This window comes from Lactuca sativa, chromosome 4 (assembly GCF_002870075.4).
Source record: "Lactuca sativa cultivar Salinas chromosome 4, Lsat_Salinas_v11, whole genome shotgun sequence".
Lineage (NCBI taxonomy): Eukaryota > Viridiplantae > Streptophyta > Magnoliopsida > Asterales > Asteraceae > Lactuca > Lactuca sativa.
Window position 1 is genome coordinate 360,215,559 of NC_056626.2, and position 12,516 is coordinate 360,228,074.

General features: G+C 43.4%; 1 protein-coding gene across 1 annotated transcript; it reads left to right on the forward strand.

The window, feature by feature from the left end:
* The first annotated feature begins 1,062 nt into the window (after nucleotides 1-1,062).
* LOC111909902 (ethylene-responsive transcription factor ERF008) lies at nucleotides 1,063-1,979 on the forward strand. The gene has a single exon (XM_023905685.3). The coding sequence runs from the start codon at nucleotides 1,362-1,364 to the stop codon at nucleotides 1,830-1,832; it is 471 nt and encodes a 156-aa protein (XP_023761453.1). The 5' UTR covers nucleotides 1,063-1,361; the 3' UTR covers nucleotides 1,833-1,979.
* The last annotated feature ends 10,537 nt before the right edge of the window (nucleotides 1,980-12,516 follow it).

Consider the following 12,516-nt stretch of genomic DNA (forward strand, 5'->3'; position numbering starts at 1 on the left):
ATTTGTGTTGAACCAGATGATATGTATAATTGTACGTGTTGTATTCGGATCATATTTTTTGGTCCTTTACCCCGCAACCCTCTAACCAAAACGACATGATTGACACACACACACACATACTATATATATATATATATATATATATATATATATATATATATATATATATCTTTACTATCTTATAAAAGAAATCTAACTATTTCTAAAAATAGATTGATTATAATAATAATATTTTTTTAAGACGTCCAAATGATGAAGCTGATAGTACAAGTAACCATTAATAAAATAATATTAAATTTCAACCACGTTTCGAATTCAAATATTTCTCATCAAATCTCCTTATATTTCTCAACAATTTGATATGGTTCCCTCAAATGCCAGATTCATTCAAATTTTGAACCCTTTTAGATATCCTTAAATTTAGCATGTTGATTCAAACATCTCTCCCATCGCATATACCTATTTGTTCCCTCCCCTGCTATAAAATCCACCGTCCAGGAATAGAAAATGACTTCATCTCCCGTCTTCCAGTATCCCCAACCATCAGTTATATGACACCGCTTTCTGACGTCTTTATTATCATTATTATTATTATTATTATTATTATTATTATTATTATTATTATTATTATTACACTTCTTTTCTCAACCGAATAAAATTAACACCAACACGTAACTAATAAATATTAATCTTAATTATAAATCATATTTGACTATTTATTGTATATTCATTTGAGATATGATATTTTTACGAATGACCAAATAATTCACAAAAATAGATGATTCCTCGAAAAAAAATTATTCACCGTCCGCAAAAGAAATTATAACTAACTAATATTTTTTTGAAATAAAACAGACAATTTAGTTGCCGAAATGAAACTGAGAATATATATATATATATATATATATATATATATATATATATATATATATATATATATATATATATATATATATATATATATATATATATATATATATATATATATATATATATATATATATATATATATATATATATATATATATATATATTCCATTTGTTAGTAATATATTGTTCCCCACAACACACAACCCCACCCCTTCTTTCTCATCTCATCTGTCAGTAGACCCAAAATTTTGAATTAAAAATCCCCACCTCCCTAAAACACTCTCTCTTCATGGCGGCCAATTAACCCTTTATCAATTAATTCAATATTTATTTACACGCCGAGCTGTAGGCCGTATATATACACACAGACACCAATAGCCAATTTTTATAAAGTTGTCGGTGCTTTTGGATTTATCTTTTCGTCTTCCGGTTACCCATTTTCTCTATTCTCTCTACTCTTTTTCTTTTTCCAATCGGTGGAACAGAGATCGATGGAGGCTAGAGGAGGAGGAGGGCCGTGTAATACTTCAACCGGCAAGAAGAAGACCGATCAGAAGTCGTACAAGGGGATACGGATGAGGAAGTGGGGGAAGTGGGTGGCGGAGATTAGGGAGCCGAATAAGCGGTCGAGAATTTGGCTAGGTTCTTATTCTACGCCGGTTGCCGCAGCCCGAGCGTACGACACCGCCGTGTATTACCTCCGTGGGCCATCGGCGAGGCTGAATTTCCCGGAATTATTGGCGTCCGATGGGCTGCTGGGTGAGTTATCTGCGGCGTCGATTCGGAAAAAAGCGATAGAAGTTGGGGCGAGAGTGGATGCAGAGACAAGTTGTAAGTCGTTGCATATGAGTGGTACGCAGGAACCGACTTTTGAACTGAAGCCGTGTAGTTGTGGGTTTCGGGAGAAACCCGACTTGAACAAAGAACCCGAACCCGAAGACCCAGATGGGGATTATTCGTGAGGGGTATAACTGTCGGGGTAATTTAGTAATTTGCTGTATGAAGACCCTTTTATTTTCCTTTGTTTTAGTTTTCTCTCATGTATTATCTATTTCTATCTTGGAAACAGATGAAACAAGTTTTGAGGTTTACAAGGAAAATATTGTATATATATTTTTTCTCGTTCTTGTTTTTTGCTCTTTTCTTTGCGTTCCATTAATATTAATATTAATTTTGGCTTAGTTTTCTAAAAAATTAAACTAAGATATCCTTTTATCAGTAAATAAAACATAAGTTTTTAATAATTTAATATTACATATTTATTATTTTTATAATTGAAAATGTCACATAATTACTAAAATATGGTAATTTTTATTAAATCAAATAGAATCAATTAAGAAGTACGAAATTATTCTGTAACATTATTCAAACTCAACTCCAACCTTCGTATATGACTTTTAACACATAAATTATTTTGTAACATCATTCAAATTCGAACTTATGATAGGATTAAATGCTTAATAACAAATGAAAATCTAACCCAATATACCCATTGTTGTGATTTTTCTTCATTTGGTTGCACATGACACATTATATTATAAAGTGATAGAAACAAACGTTGATCAAGATTTATAAATATTGTTACAATAAAAACATCAAGTTTTATACATAATATTATATATAACATTAACTAGTAATTTAATATCCTTATCTATATATTTTAAGGAGGAAAAAATATCCCGTCTGGTCCAGGTTAAATCCTGTATTCCGGGTACGGTCCAATCCAAACCCGAAATCCGATTAGTGGTAAAAACAAAACCCGAAAACCGGCCCATTAATATGTATATCTGGTCCGGTCCGGGTCCGGTCCCGGTTTTTTTCCGGTCCAACGGGTTATATGCTCATCCCTACATTATAATCTATGTTGTAATATTTTAATAACATCAATTTGTATGCCCAAATTTGATTATGGGGAATGAATGGATGATTCTCAATTATTTAAGATTTCAATAATTTCCACAATGTTCTCATATTGACCCCTCGACTCAGGTTTTTACCTAATATGGGTTGCGGAAAAGAGATCTGTGAAGAGGCATGGAGACGGTCGAGTTGGATGGTTTAGTTAGGATTCTCGCCAACATCTAGCTTTCGGCTAATTTTGGGACGGGGAAGGGGGATTTTTCTGTTTGATTGTTGCGATTGCTAATGGCGGATAAACAGGAAGATGTGAGCTTAATTAATTCGGGGTTTTACTTGACTTAGATGGATTTTACTTGACTTAGATGAGTGTCGATTTTCATATGGAGGCTGCTTATCAATAGGATTCAAGTGGCTACCAATTTAAAGGCTTATGGTAATTTTAGACTATTGTCTGTCCGATTTGTGGTAGAGAGGAGGAAGATATAGAGCATATATACTTTGACGTTTTTTGCTGATCAAGTTTGGAGGTGGTTCGATTGATTTTATTCCTAACAATAACATTGTTCTTCTTAATACATTGACTGTGTCGAAACATGATAAGAAAAAAAAAGATTTGTTTGACTTTAATCTATTCATTGGCATGGATCATTTGGAAGGTTGGAAATTGCCACACCCCCGAACCAGACGGCAGAAACGTCCGGGGGCTTGTGCGTGGCTTCATCTTGAAATATCATTACAGTGAATATAATTGAAACATAACATCATCATCATCACACATGATATATAACAACATTCATTGGTTACATCGAGTATTGTATTTGAATATTACATGCCAAAAAGTAAGAGTATGATGAAACAAAATATAACACAATATCCATTAGTTTGTTTCGTTCATCCTGTTTCAACGGCTTCTTGAGAATACAAGTTATTTTGAAAACGGTCAACATAAAATGTTGGTGAGTTCATAAGCATGTTTGTGAAAATGATTTGTATAATTTTGAAACCACCAGAAAATCCTATATTTTCTGCAAACTGTTTAGTATGTTTGTGTTAGATCTTGTATTAGTGCATGTATGTTATTGTTTATTTGACTAAAAGGGGTAAAGAGAATGTAGAGAAAATGTAAAGAGAATGTTCCCAGACAACCCGATGTTGTTTGTAAAAGAGAAAGCTGCCATACCAACCCCCGAGGTTGAGTACCAGTACGAGAATGTTTCCGAATAATCCAAGAGAAAAGAGAATGGTCTTCCATAAACTTCATAAAGTTAATTCCTCTAAGTGAGTCGTCATAACCATACTAAATAATGACAATTTCGCCTGTCTTGGCGTTGTTGGACACCGATTTTGATTTTTGATTATAAGGTTTTCGTCACCCTAGACTGAGTTAGTCTAACTGTAGCGAACAGCTTAGGTGTGGGGTGTCATCCCCGTATAGATCTATACACAAATCCCCTCTCTCCTTCCAAGAGACTCTGGTTATAACTACAGGCTACGATCGTACACTTAACAGGTGCCAACCGAAAAAACTCACTAGATCCTTAATCGAATTTACGCGAAGAAAGGTATAATCTCATTCCAGGCCCAATGAACCATGTATGTGAACCACTAAGGCATCGCTAAACATGTAAATCATTTGAAGGCCCAAATTGGAATGAAATTATATAACATGGGCCCGAAATATATATATGAAAGGACAACTAAGGCCCATTTCGCATGTAAGGTATTTACAGGCCCAAATAGCACACAAATAGTATCCAAGGTCTGTCGCACATGTTAATGGTGATGGGTTTTAGCCATAAGAACATCCTATGTGCTCATGCAAAACCTAATGCTTGGATGTAGGTTTCTCTATTATACATGCAATTCATCTAAGACATCAAATCCTAGATCTAGCATACAATTAATCATATTAACATAAGAATGGGGTTTAGATCTTACCTTGATTGTTATGTAGCAATAACAATCTCAAATCCTCCTTGTAATGGCTTTGGAAAGCTTATAGTCACAAATGCCACTCCTTTAATGGCTCACAAATACCAAGAGCAAGAGGATGAAGAATGATAAGAGAGGAAGCACCCAAAAACGTGTAGAAACCCTAAGGAATCAGTTGGCCACGTTTTTGGTGCCCTACGAGTCCTTAAATATTGAGGCTATTAGGGTTATCTAACAAGGAAACCCTAATTTGATTGCTTAGGCCCTAAACAACCCATGGACTCCTTCATTAGAGGCCTTGGACGATTTCTAATGGGTTTCCCCATAGAATTCGTCCACTCCATCCTCTATGGAGTCCATTAGCCCAATATTCAACTATCACACAATTGACAGTTCTAATCCCCTTTATTTAATTAATGTCTTTTAGCCACAAAGTTAATTCTTATTAATTCTTGACTAATATTAATTAACCAATATGATTTCTTCTTTAATATATTATTCTCATAATATATTAAAAATCATGATTAATCCTCTCTCTCCATAATTCATCCTATCAAGTTGCTTTGGTGAAGGCAACCCAAAAGGACCATGCACCATCGGGTCAAGTGCATACCAAAATAGTTATGGACTTAGACACTAATCCAACAGTCTCCCACTTGGATAAGTCTAATAACTATTCTGCATATGACTTCAGATCCTGATCTGCAATCATAGCTTTCAAAAACCGCTGTCAACTCTGATCCTATTTGTAACAGCCCGAAATCTCAGGTATTGTTTAAATTATGTTTTTGGGTGATTTAAGAGGGGACTCGGCGAGTTGGGGCCTAGACTCGCCGAGTAGGATCGCAGACTTAGTCGCGGGATCGCGACTGGACTCGACGAGTCCAGGTATGGACTCGGCGAGTCGATGCTGTTTAGCGGAAACCCTAACCGTTCAGGTTTGGGACGTATAAAAGGGACCCATTGGCCGTCATTGTTCGTTTTAGCCTTCTGAGAAGAACCCTAAATCGATTTAGTGCAGCTGGAGCAAGGATCTTAGGCCATTGTTGGTTATAGAAGAGTGGTTGTGCAAGGAAGAGGAAGGATTGACTAAAAGAGCAGCAAGGGGTCACATTCTGAGGATTGGGAATACAGAGAATACATCATCCAGGTAAGAATTCGTGTATGCTCTGCTATATTGATGTATGTATGAAATTAGGGTTTATAGAACCCATTTAGTGATTTGATGAAGTAGTGCCTTGTTACCCCACGATTATAATCTTGTAGTAGGACCTTTAGAGGTCCAGAAGGTCCCATGCATGTGTATTTCGGGACGAGACCTATCTCAGGAAGCAGTTACTCGCCTGCATGGCATGGACTCGCCGAGTTGTTCTTCAGACTCGGCGAGTAGCTTGAAGATTTACTGGGACTCGCCGAGTTGCTCATCAGACTCGGCGAGTGGAGTCGGGGTGGCCCCGCGATTCTTCCAGGAGTAACTCGTCGGGTCGAGGAGGGTACTCGACGAGTAGATAAGGAATCTCAGTAAGTTGGAGGACGTCTAGACTCGCCGAGTCGCCATGGTACTCGCCGAGTCCGGTTGAGTTGTCAGTTGACCGTTGACCAGAGTTGACCTAAGTCTGACTTCTTAGGGATAGTCACACTTAGAAGATATAAGTATTACTGAGATATGTAATGTTATAGGGAGGTTGTAGCTCGTCAGTTGTGCACGAGTCATTTTGGGATTTGCTAGCGTTCAGCTTCTACGAGGTGAGTCTTCTCACTATACTGTACCCGGAAGGGTTTGATTGTGTGACCGGAAGGTCGAATATGATATGTGATATGTATGCTATATGTGGTAAGTTATCTGTTATATGTGCTATGTATGTTATGGGCCGGAAGGCGATTATATTATGGGCCGGAAGGCATTATGTTATGGGCCGGAAGGCGATGTGATGTGTGATGGACCGGAAGGTCGGCGTGGGTAAGGCCGGAAGGTTTACCCAGCAGGGACGGAAGTCCCCTGAGACACATGGACCGGAAGGTCGGGCCTGGAAAGGCGTATGTGCGTAAGTTGTATATTGGGGAACTCACTAAGCATTTATGCTTACAGTTGTTGTGTATGTGTTTCAGGTACTAGCGAGGACCGTGGGAAGGCGCCGACATGATCGATACACACTGAAGATTGTCTTTATGATCTTGGGATTTTAAATAAATGTATTTGACAGAATACTTAACTACTTATGTCTGGTTTTAAATGGAATTAATTATGTTTCTAAAATAAAAAAAAATTTGTTTGAAAAATTTGAGTTGTTACAATTGGTATCAGAGCCTTGGTTTGAGGGATTCGGGTGCACCTTCGGGGGTAACTGAACTCAAACCGAGGAATTTAGGAAACTTTTCAAATAAAGGCATAAGCGTTGTAAATGGTTTTGTGGTAAGCAAGAAAGAAGCAGTGTGTACGATCAGTCAGCACCCGAACGGTAAAGATCCCCAAAATACCTTACAATATTATATGATGTGAATTGTTATGCATGCTAGAAGACTAGGTATTCATGATAGGACTAGAGTGGCCTGAATTGTGATGCCTTAGTCTAGGGAAGTTTGCTTATATGAGATGCTTTGCTCGTATGCGGGTAGATAGTGCGTATCAGAAGTAGAGTACTCACTATCCGAAGTTTGGGGAGGAGGACTTGGGATGAACACTGATGCGGTGTGATCGGTAGTATTGGGCCCGTACTACCGAGGACACCGGGTCAGTGGGAGACCCAAGTAAGAATCCCTGGATATCGGGGACGGGGTAGGGTCGCGTTATCAAGTGCAATTACACTTGATGGAGTCTCTGATAGTTTTATGTTGTATTTCAGAGACATCATGGTTAGACCACGCCACGGAGCGAGTACGAGCGGTGTGAGTGACGAGGATATTCGTCAAATGATTCATGAGGAGGTGGCGGCGGCGATCCGGGCCGAGATCCCGGAGATGTTTGGGTCTATCAAGACCACCCTGATGGAGACGTTCGACGAGCGGTACGCCGCATTGACTGAGGCTGCAACCGCTGCAGCTACCGCAGCTGTGGCCGCTGCTAGGCCACAGGGGGGCGACTCATTGCTGTTCCGAGAGTTCAGCAACACGAAGCCACCAGAGTTCGATGGGACGCAGGATCCGATTGCTGCGATGAGGTGGATCGCGGATATAGAGGGGTGCTTCTATACTTGTTCATGCCCGGAGCACCTGAGGGTACGGTTCGCTTTGAACCAGCTCCGTTTGGGAGCGAAGGACTGGTGGAAGTTCGTGACAGCGAATTTCACTTTGGCAGAGACTACAGCGGTGACATGGGAGGGGTTTACTGCCATGTTCAGGGATGAGTACGTTCCCCCGGTGGAGAGGGAACGATTGGTGCAGGAGTTCTTAACCCTCAAGCAGGGTACCGATTCGGTTGCGGTGATTACACGGAAGTTTCATGAGAGGGCGATGTTTTGCCCTGAGCTGGTGTCCTCAGAACAGGCTCGGATGAGCCGATACTTGGGTGTCTTGAGGAGGGATATTCGGGAGTTTGTGTCGAACTCCACTTACCATACTTTTGCTGAGCTTCAGGCGAATGCCAGGAAGCGCGAGATCGAGTTGGAGACCCAGGCTAGGGAGGAGGCCGAGTCTCAGCGGGTGGATCGGCGACCGGCTCAGTTCCAGCCGGCAGCCAAGCGGACCAAGTCCGCTGATTCGAGGACAGGAGGTTCGAAGGGTCGCACTTGCGGGAAGTGCGGCAAGAGTCATGATGGAGTATGTCGATCTGGTGCTTGCTACAAGTGTGGCAAGGAGGGGCACATTGCTAGGGAGTGCCCCAAGGGATTTACCGTTTGCTTTCATTGCAACCAGACTGGCCATAGGAAGGCCGAGTGCCCTCAGCTTCTTCAGGGATCTGCACCTGCTGCCGGAGTTACCGCGACTCGACCGGTGAAGGCCGAGGCCCCGAGGGCTCGGGGAAGAGCCTTTCAGCTGACTGCGGAAGAGGTCCGCGCTGCGCCCGATGTTGTGGCAGGTATGTGGTAATTCATGTAATTAGTTTAATGTCGTTATGTTATGCTTATGCTATTATGCGCGTAGGTACTTTCCTTGTGAACTCTGTGCCTGCCTTAGTGTTATTTGACTCGGGTGCGAGTAGGTCCTTTGTGTCCTTGGCCTTTAGTCAGCATATTGGCGTTAGTCGTGAGTCGTTGAGTCGACCTTTGAGAGTCTCTATAGCTGACGAGAAGGTGATTTGTGCTACGGAGGTTCTTCGGGGATGTGTACTAGAGATTTTCGGGGTTGGATTCCCGATTGATCTGATTCCTATCGCGATGGGGGATGTCTGTGTCATCGTGGGCATGGACTGGCTGAGCCGGTTCGGCGCTGTCATCGACTGCGAGCGTCAGTTGGTGACTATACGAGACCCTAGAGGGGGAGTTCTTTCGGTATACGGCGAGGGTACTCGTTCGGGATCAGCTTTTTGTTCGACCGCTAGGGCGAGGCAGTGTCTACGGCAGGGCTGTAATGGCTTCGTGGCGTATGTGATGGATACGCGGGAGGTTTCTGAGAAACCGAAGTCAGTTGAGGAAGTTCCGGTGGTGCGCGAGTTTTCAGATGTCTTTCCCGAGGAGTTGCCGGGAGTACCGCCTGTGAGGCAAGTAGAGTTTAGTATCGATCTGGTTCCGGGGGCAGCGCCTATTGCCAAAGTGCCCTATCGTCTCGCACCTCCAGAGATGCAAGAGTTGTCCTCGCAACTCCAAGAGTTGCTGGGGAAGGGATTCATTCGGCCGAGCAGCTCGCCATGGGGAGCACCTATTCTGTTCGTTAAAAAGAAGGATGGTTCACACCGGATGTGCATTGATTACCGGGAGTTGAACAAGCTAACGGTCAAGAACCGTTACCCATTGCCGAGGATCGATGATTTATTCGATCAGTTGCAGGGAGCATCTTGGTTTTCCAAGATCGATCTGAGGTCAGGATACCATCAGGTGAGAGTACGGGATGAAGACGTCCAGAAGACAGCGTTTAGGACGCGATATGGACATTATGAGTTTGTGGTGATGCCTTTTGGACTCACCAATGCCCCGGCTGTGTTCATGGATCTCATGAACAGGGTATGCAGACCGATGTTGGATCGGTCAGTGATCGTATTTATCGACGACATTCTGGTGTATTCGAAATCTAGAGAGCAGCATGAGGAGCATTTGAGGGAGGTCCTGGAGGTATTGAGGTCGGAGAAGCTTTATGCAAAGTTCTCCAAATGTGACTTCTGGTTGCGGGAGGTCCAGTTTCTAGGACATGTGGTTAATCAGAAAGGGATATTGGTCGATCCGGCCAAGGTTGAGGCGGTGATGAGTTGGGAGGTGCCGAAGTCACCCTCTGAGATCAGAAGTTTCCTTGGGTTGGCAGGGTATTATCGGAGATTTATCAAGGATTTCTCCAAGATCGCAGTGCCACTCACCAGATTGACCCGGAAGGGTGTTACATTCTCATGGGGGCCTGAGCAGCAGACCTCCTTTGAGACACTTCGCCAGAGATTGTGCGAAGCCCCGGTATTAGCTCTCCCAGAGGGGATGGAAGATTTCGTGGTATATTGCGACGCATCGATTTCGGGATTGGGTGCAGTGTTGATGCAGAGGGGTCATGTGATAGCTTATGCGTCAAGGCAGCTGAAGCTTCATGAGACGAGATATCCCACGCATGATTTAGAATTGGGGGCAGTAGTGTTCGCTCTCAAAATTTGGCGTCACTACTTGTATGGGGTTCGATGTACGATATACACGGACCATAAGAGTTTGAAGTATTTGATGGATCAACCCAACCTAAATATGCGTCAGAGGAGGTGGTTGGATGTGGTCAAGGATTATGATTGTGAGATCCTGTACCACCCAGGTAAGGCTAATGTGGTAGCCGATGCATTGAGCCGCAGGGCGGAGAGCACTCCATTGCGAGATGTATGCTTGAGACTGACTGTGATGACTCCAGTATTGGACGTTATTCGTGGGGCCCAGGCAGAGGCTGTGCGACCAGAAATACAGAAGAAAGAGCGGGTTGTGGGGTTAATCTCAGAGTTTGTCAAGGATAGTCGAGGCCTTATGACGTTTCAGGGTCGGATTTGGGTACCGTTCGTGGGCGGTACGCGTATTACGTTGATGGAAGAGGCTCATAGATCGAAATTCTCGATCCATCCCGGTGCTACAAAGATGTATTTGGATTTAAGGAAGGAATATTGGTGGCCCTGTATGAAGAGGGACGTGGCATGGTTCGTTGAGAGGTGCTTGACCTGCCGTAGGGTTAAGGCTGAGCACCAGAGACCGCATGGCAAGTTACAGCCATTGGAGATTCCCGAGTGGAAGTGGGAACAGATTACTATGGATTTTATCACCAAATTGCCGAGGACTGCTAGGGGAGTTGACGCAATTTGGGTGATCGTGGATAGGTTGACAAAGAGTGCACACTTCCTTGCCATCAGTGAGAGTTCTTCGGCGGAGAAATTGGCGGAGATATACGTGAGAGAGGTGGTATCTCGGCACGGGGTGCCAATCTCGATTGTGTCAGACCGTGATGTGCGCTTTACTTCCAGATTCTGGAAGAAATTCCATGAGGAGCTGGGTACTAAATTGCATTTTAGTACCGCATACCATCCCCAGACAGACGGTCAGAGCGAGCGGACAATTCAGACGCTGGAGGACATGCTCCGAGCGTGTGTGTTAGACTTCGGGGGTAGTTGGGATGCGTATTTACCATTGGCAGAGTTCTCCTACAACAACAGCCATCATTCGAGCATTGGTATGCCACCTTTCAAGCTGTTGTATGGTAGGAGGTGTCGGACCCCCATTTGCTGGGGAGAGGTGGGACAGAGAGTGATGGGCAGCACGGAGATCGTGCTCCAGACGACAGAGCAGATTCAGCGAGTGAGACAAAGGTTATTGACTGCCCAGAGCCGACAGAAGAGTTATGCAGACAGGCGCCGATCCGAGCTTGAATTTCAAGTCGGCGACTTCGTTCTCCTGAAGGTCTCTCCTTGGAAAGGAGTGATTCGGTTCAGGAAGAGAGGTAAGTTGGGGCCCCGGTATATTGGGCCATTTCGTGTGATTGCAAGGATAGGTCGGGTAGCCTACCGGTTGGAGTTGCCAGCGGAGTTGGGTCAGATCCATGACACTTTTCATGTGTCGCAGTTGAGGAAGTGCATAGCCGATGAGTCGGCAGTGGTTCCATTGGAGGATATTCAGGTGGATGCGAGCCTGAATTACGCGGAGAGACCAGTGGCTATCAGGGATCGGAAGATCAAGGTTCTGAGGAACAAGGAGGTACCTCTGGTGTTGGTTCAATGGCAACACCGTAAAGGATCAGAAATGACTTGGGAACCGGAACGCGAGATGCGGGAGCAGCATCCGGAACTATTTGCGGAGTGAGACTTCGAGGGCGAAGTCTAATCCAAGTGGGGGAGAGTTGTAACAGCCCGAAATCTCAGGTATTGTTTAAATTATGTTTTTGGGTGATTTAAGAGGGGACTCGGCGAGTTGGGGCCTAGACTCGCCGAGTAGGATCGCAGACTTAGTCGCGGGATCGCGACTGGACTCGACGAGTCCAGGTATGGACTCGGCGAGTCGACGCTGTTTAGCGGAAACCCTAACCGTTCAGGTTTGGGACGTATAAAAGGGACCCATTGGCCGTCATTGTTCGTTTTAGCCTTCTGAGAAGAACCCTAAATCGATTTAGTGCAGCTGGAGCAAGGATCTTAGGCCATTGTTGGTTATAGAAGAGTGGTTGTGCAAGGAAGAGGAAGGATTGACTAAAAGAGCAGCAAGGGGTCACATTCTGAGGATTGGGAATACAGAGAATACATCATCCAGGTAAGAATTCGTGTAT

Excerpts from the sequence above, each read along its gene's own strand:
- LOC111909902 (XM_023905685.3), top strand. The coding sequence starts at position 1,362 with ATGGAGGCTAGAGGAGGAGGAGGGCCGTGTAATACTTCAACCGGCAAG.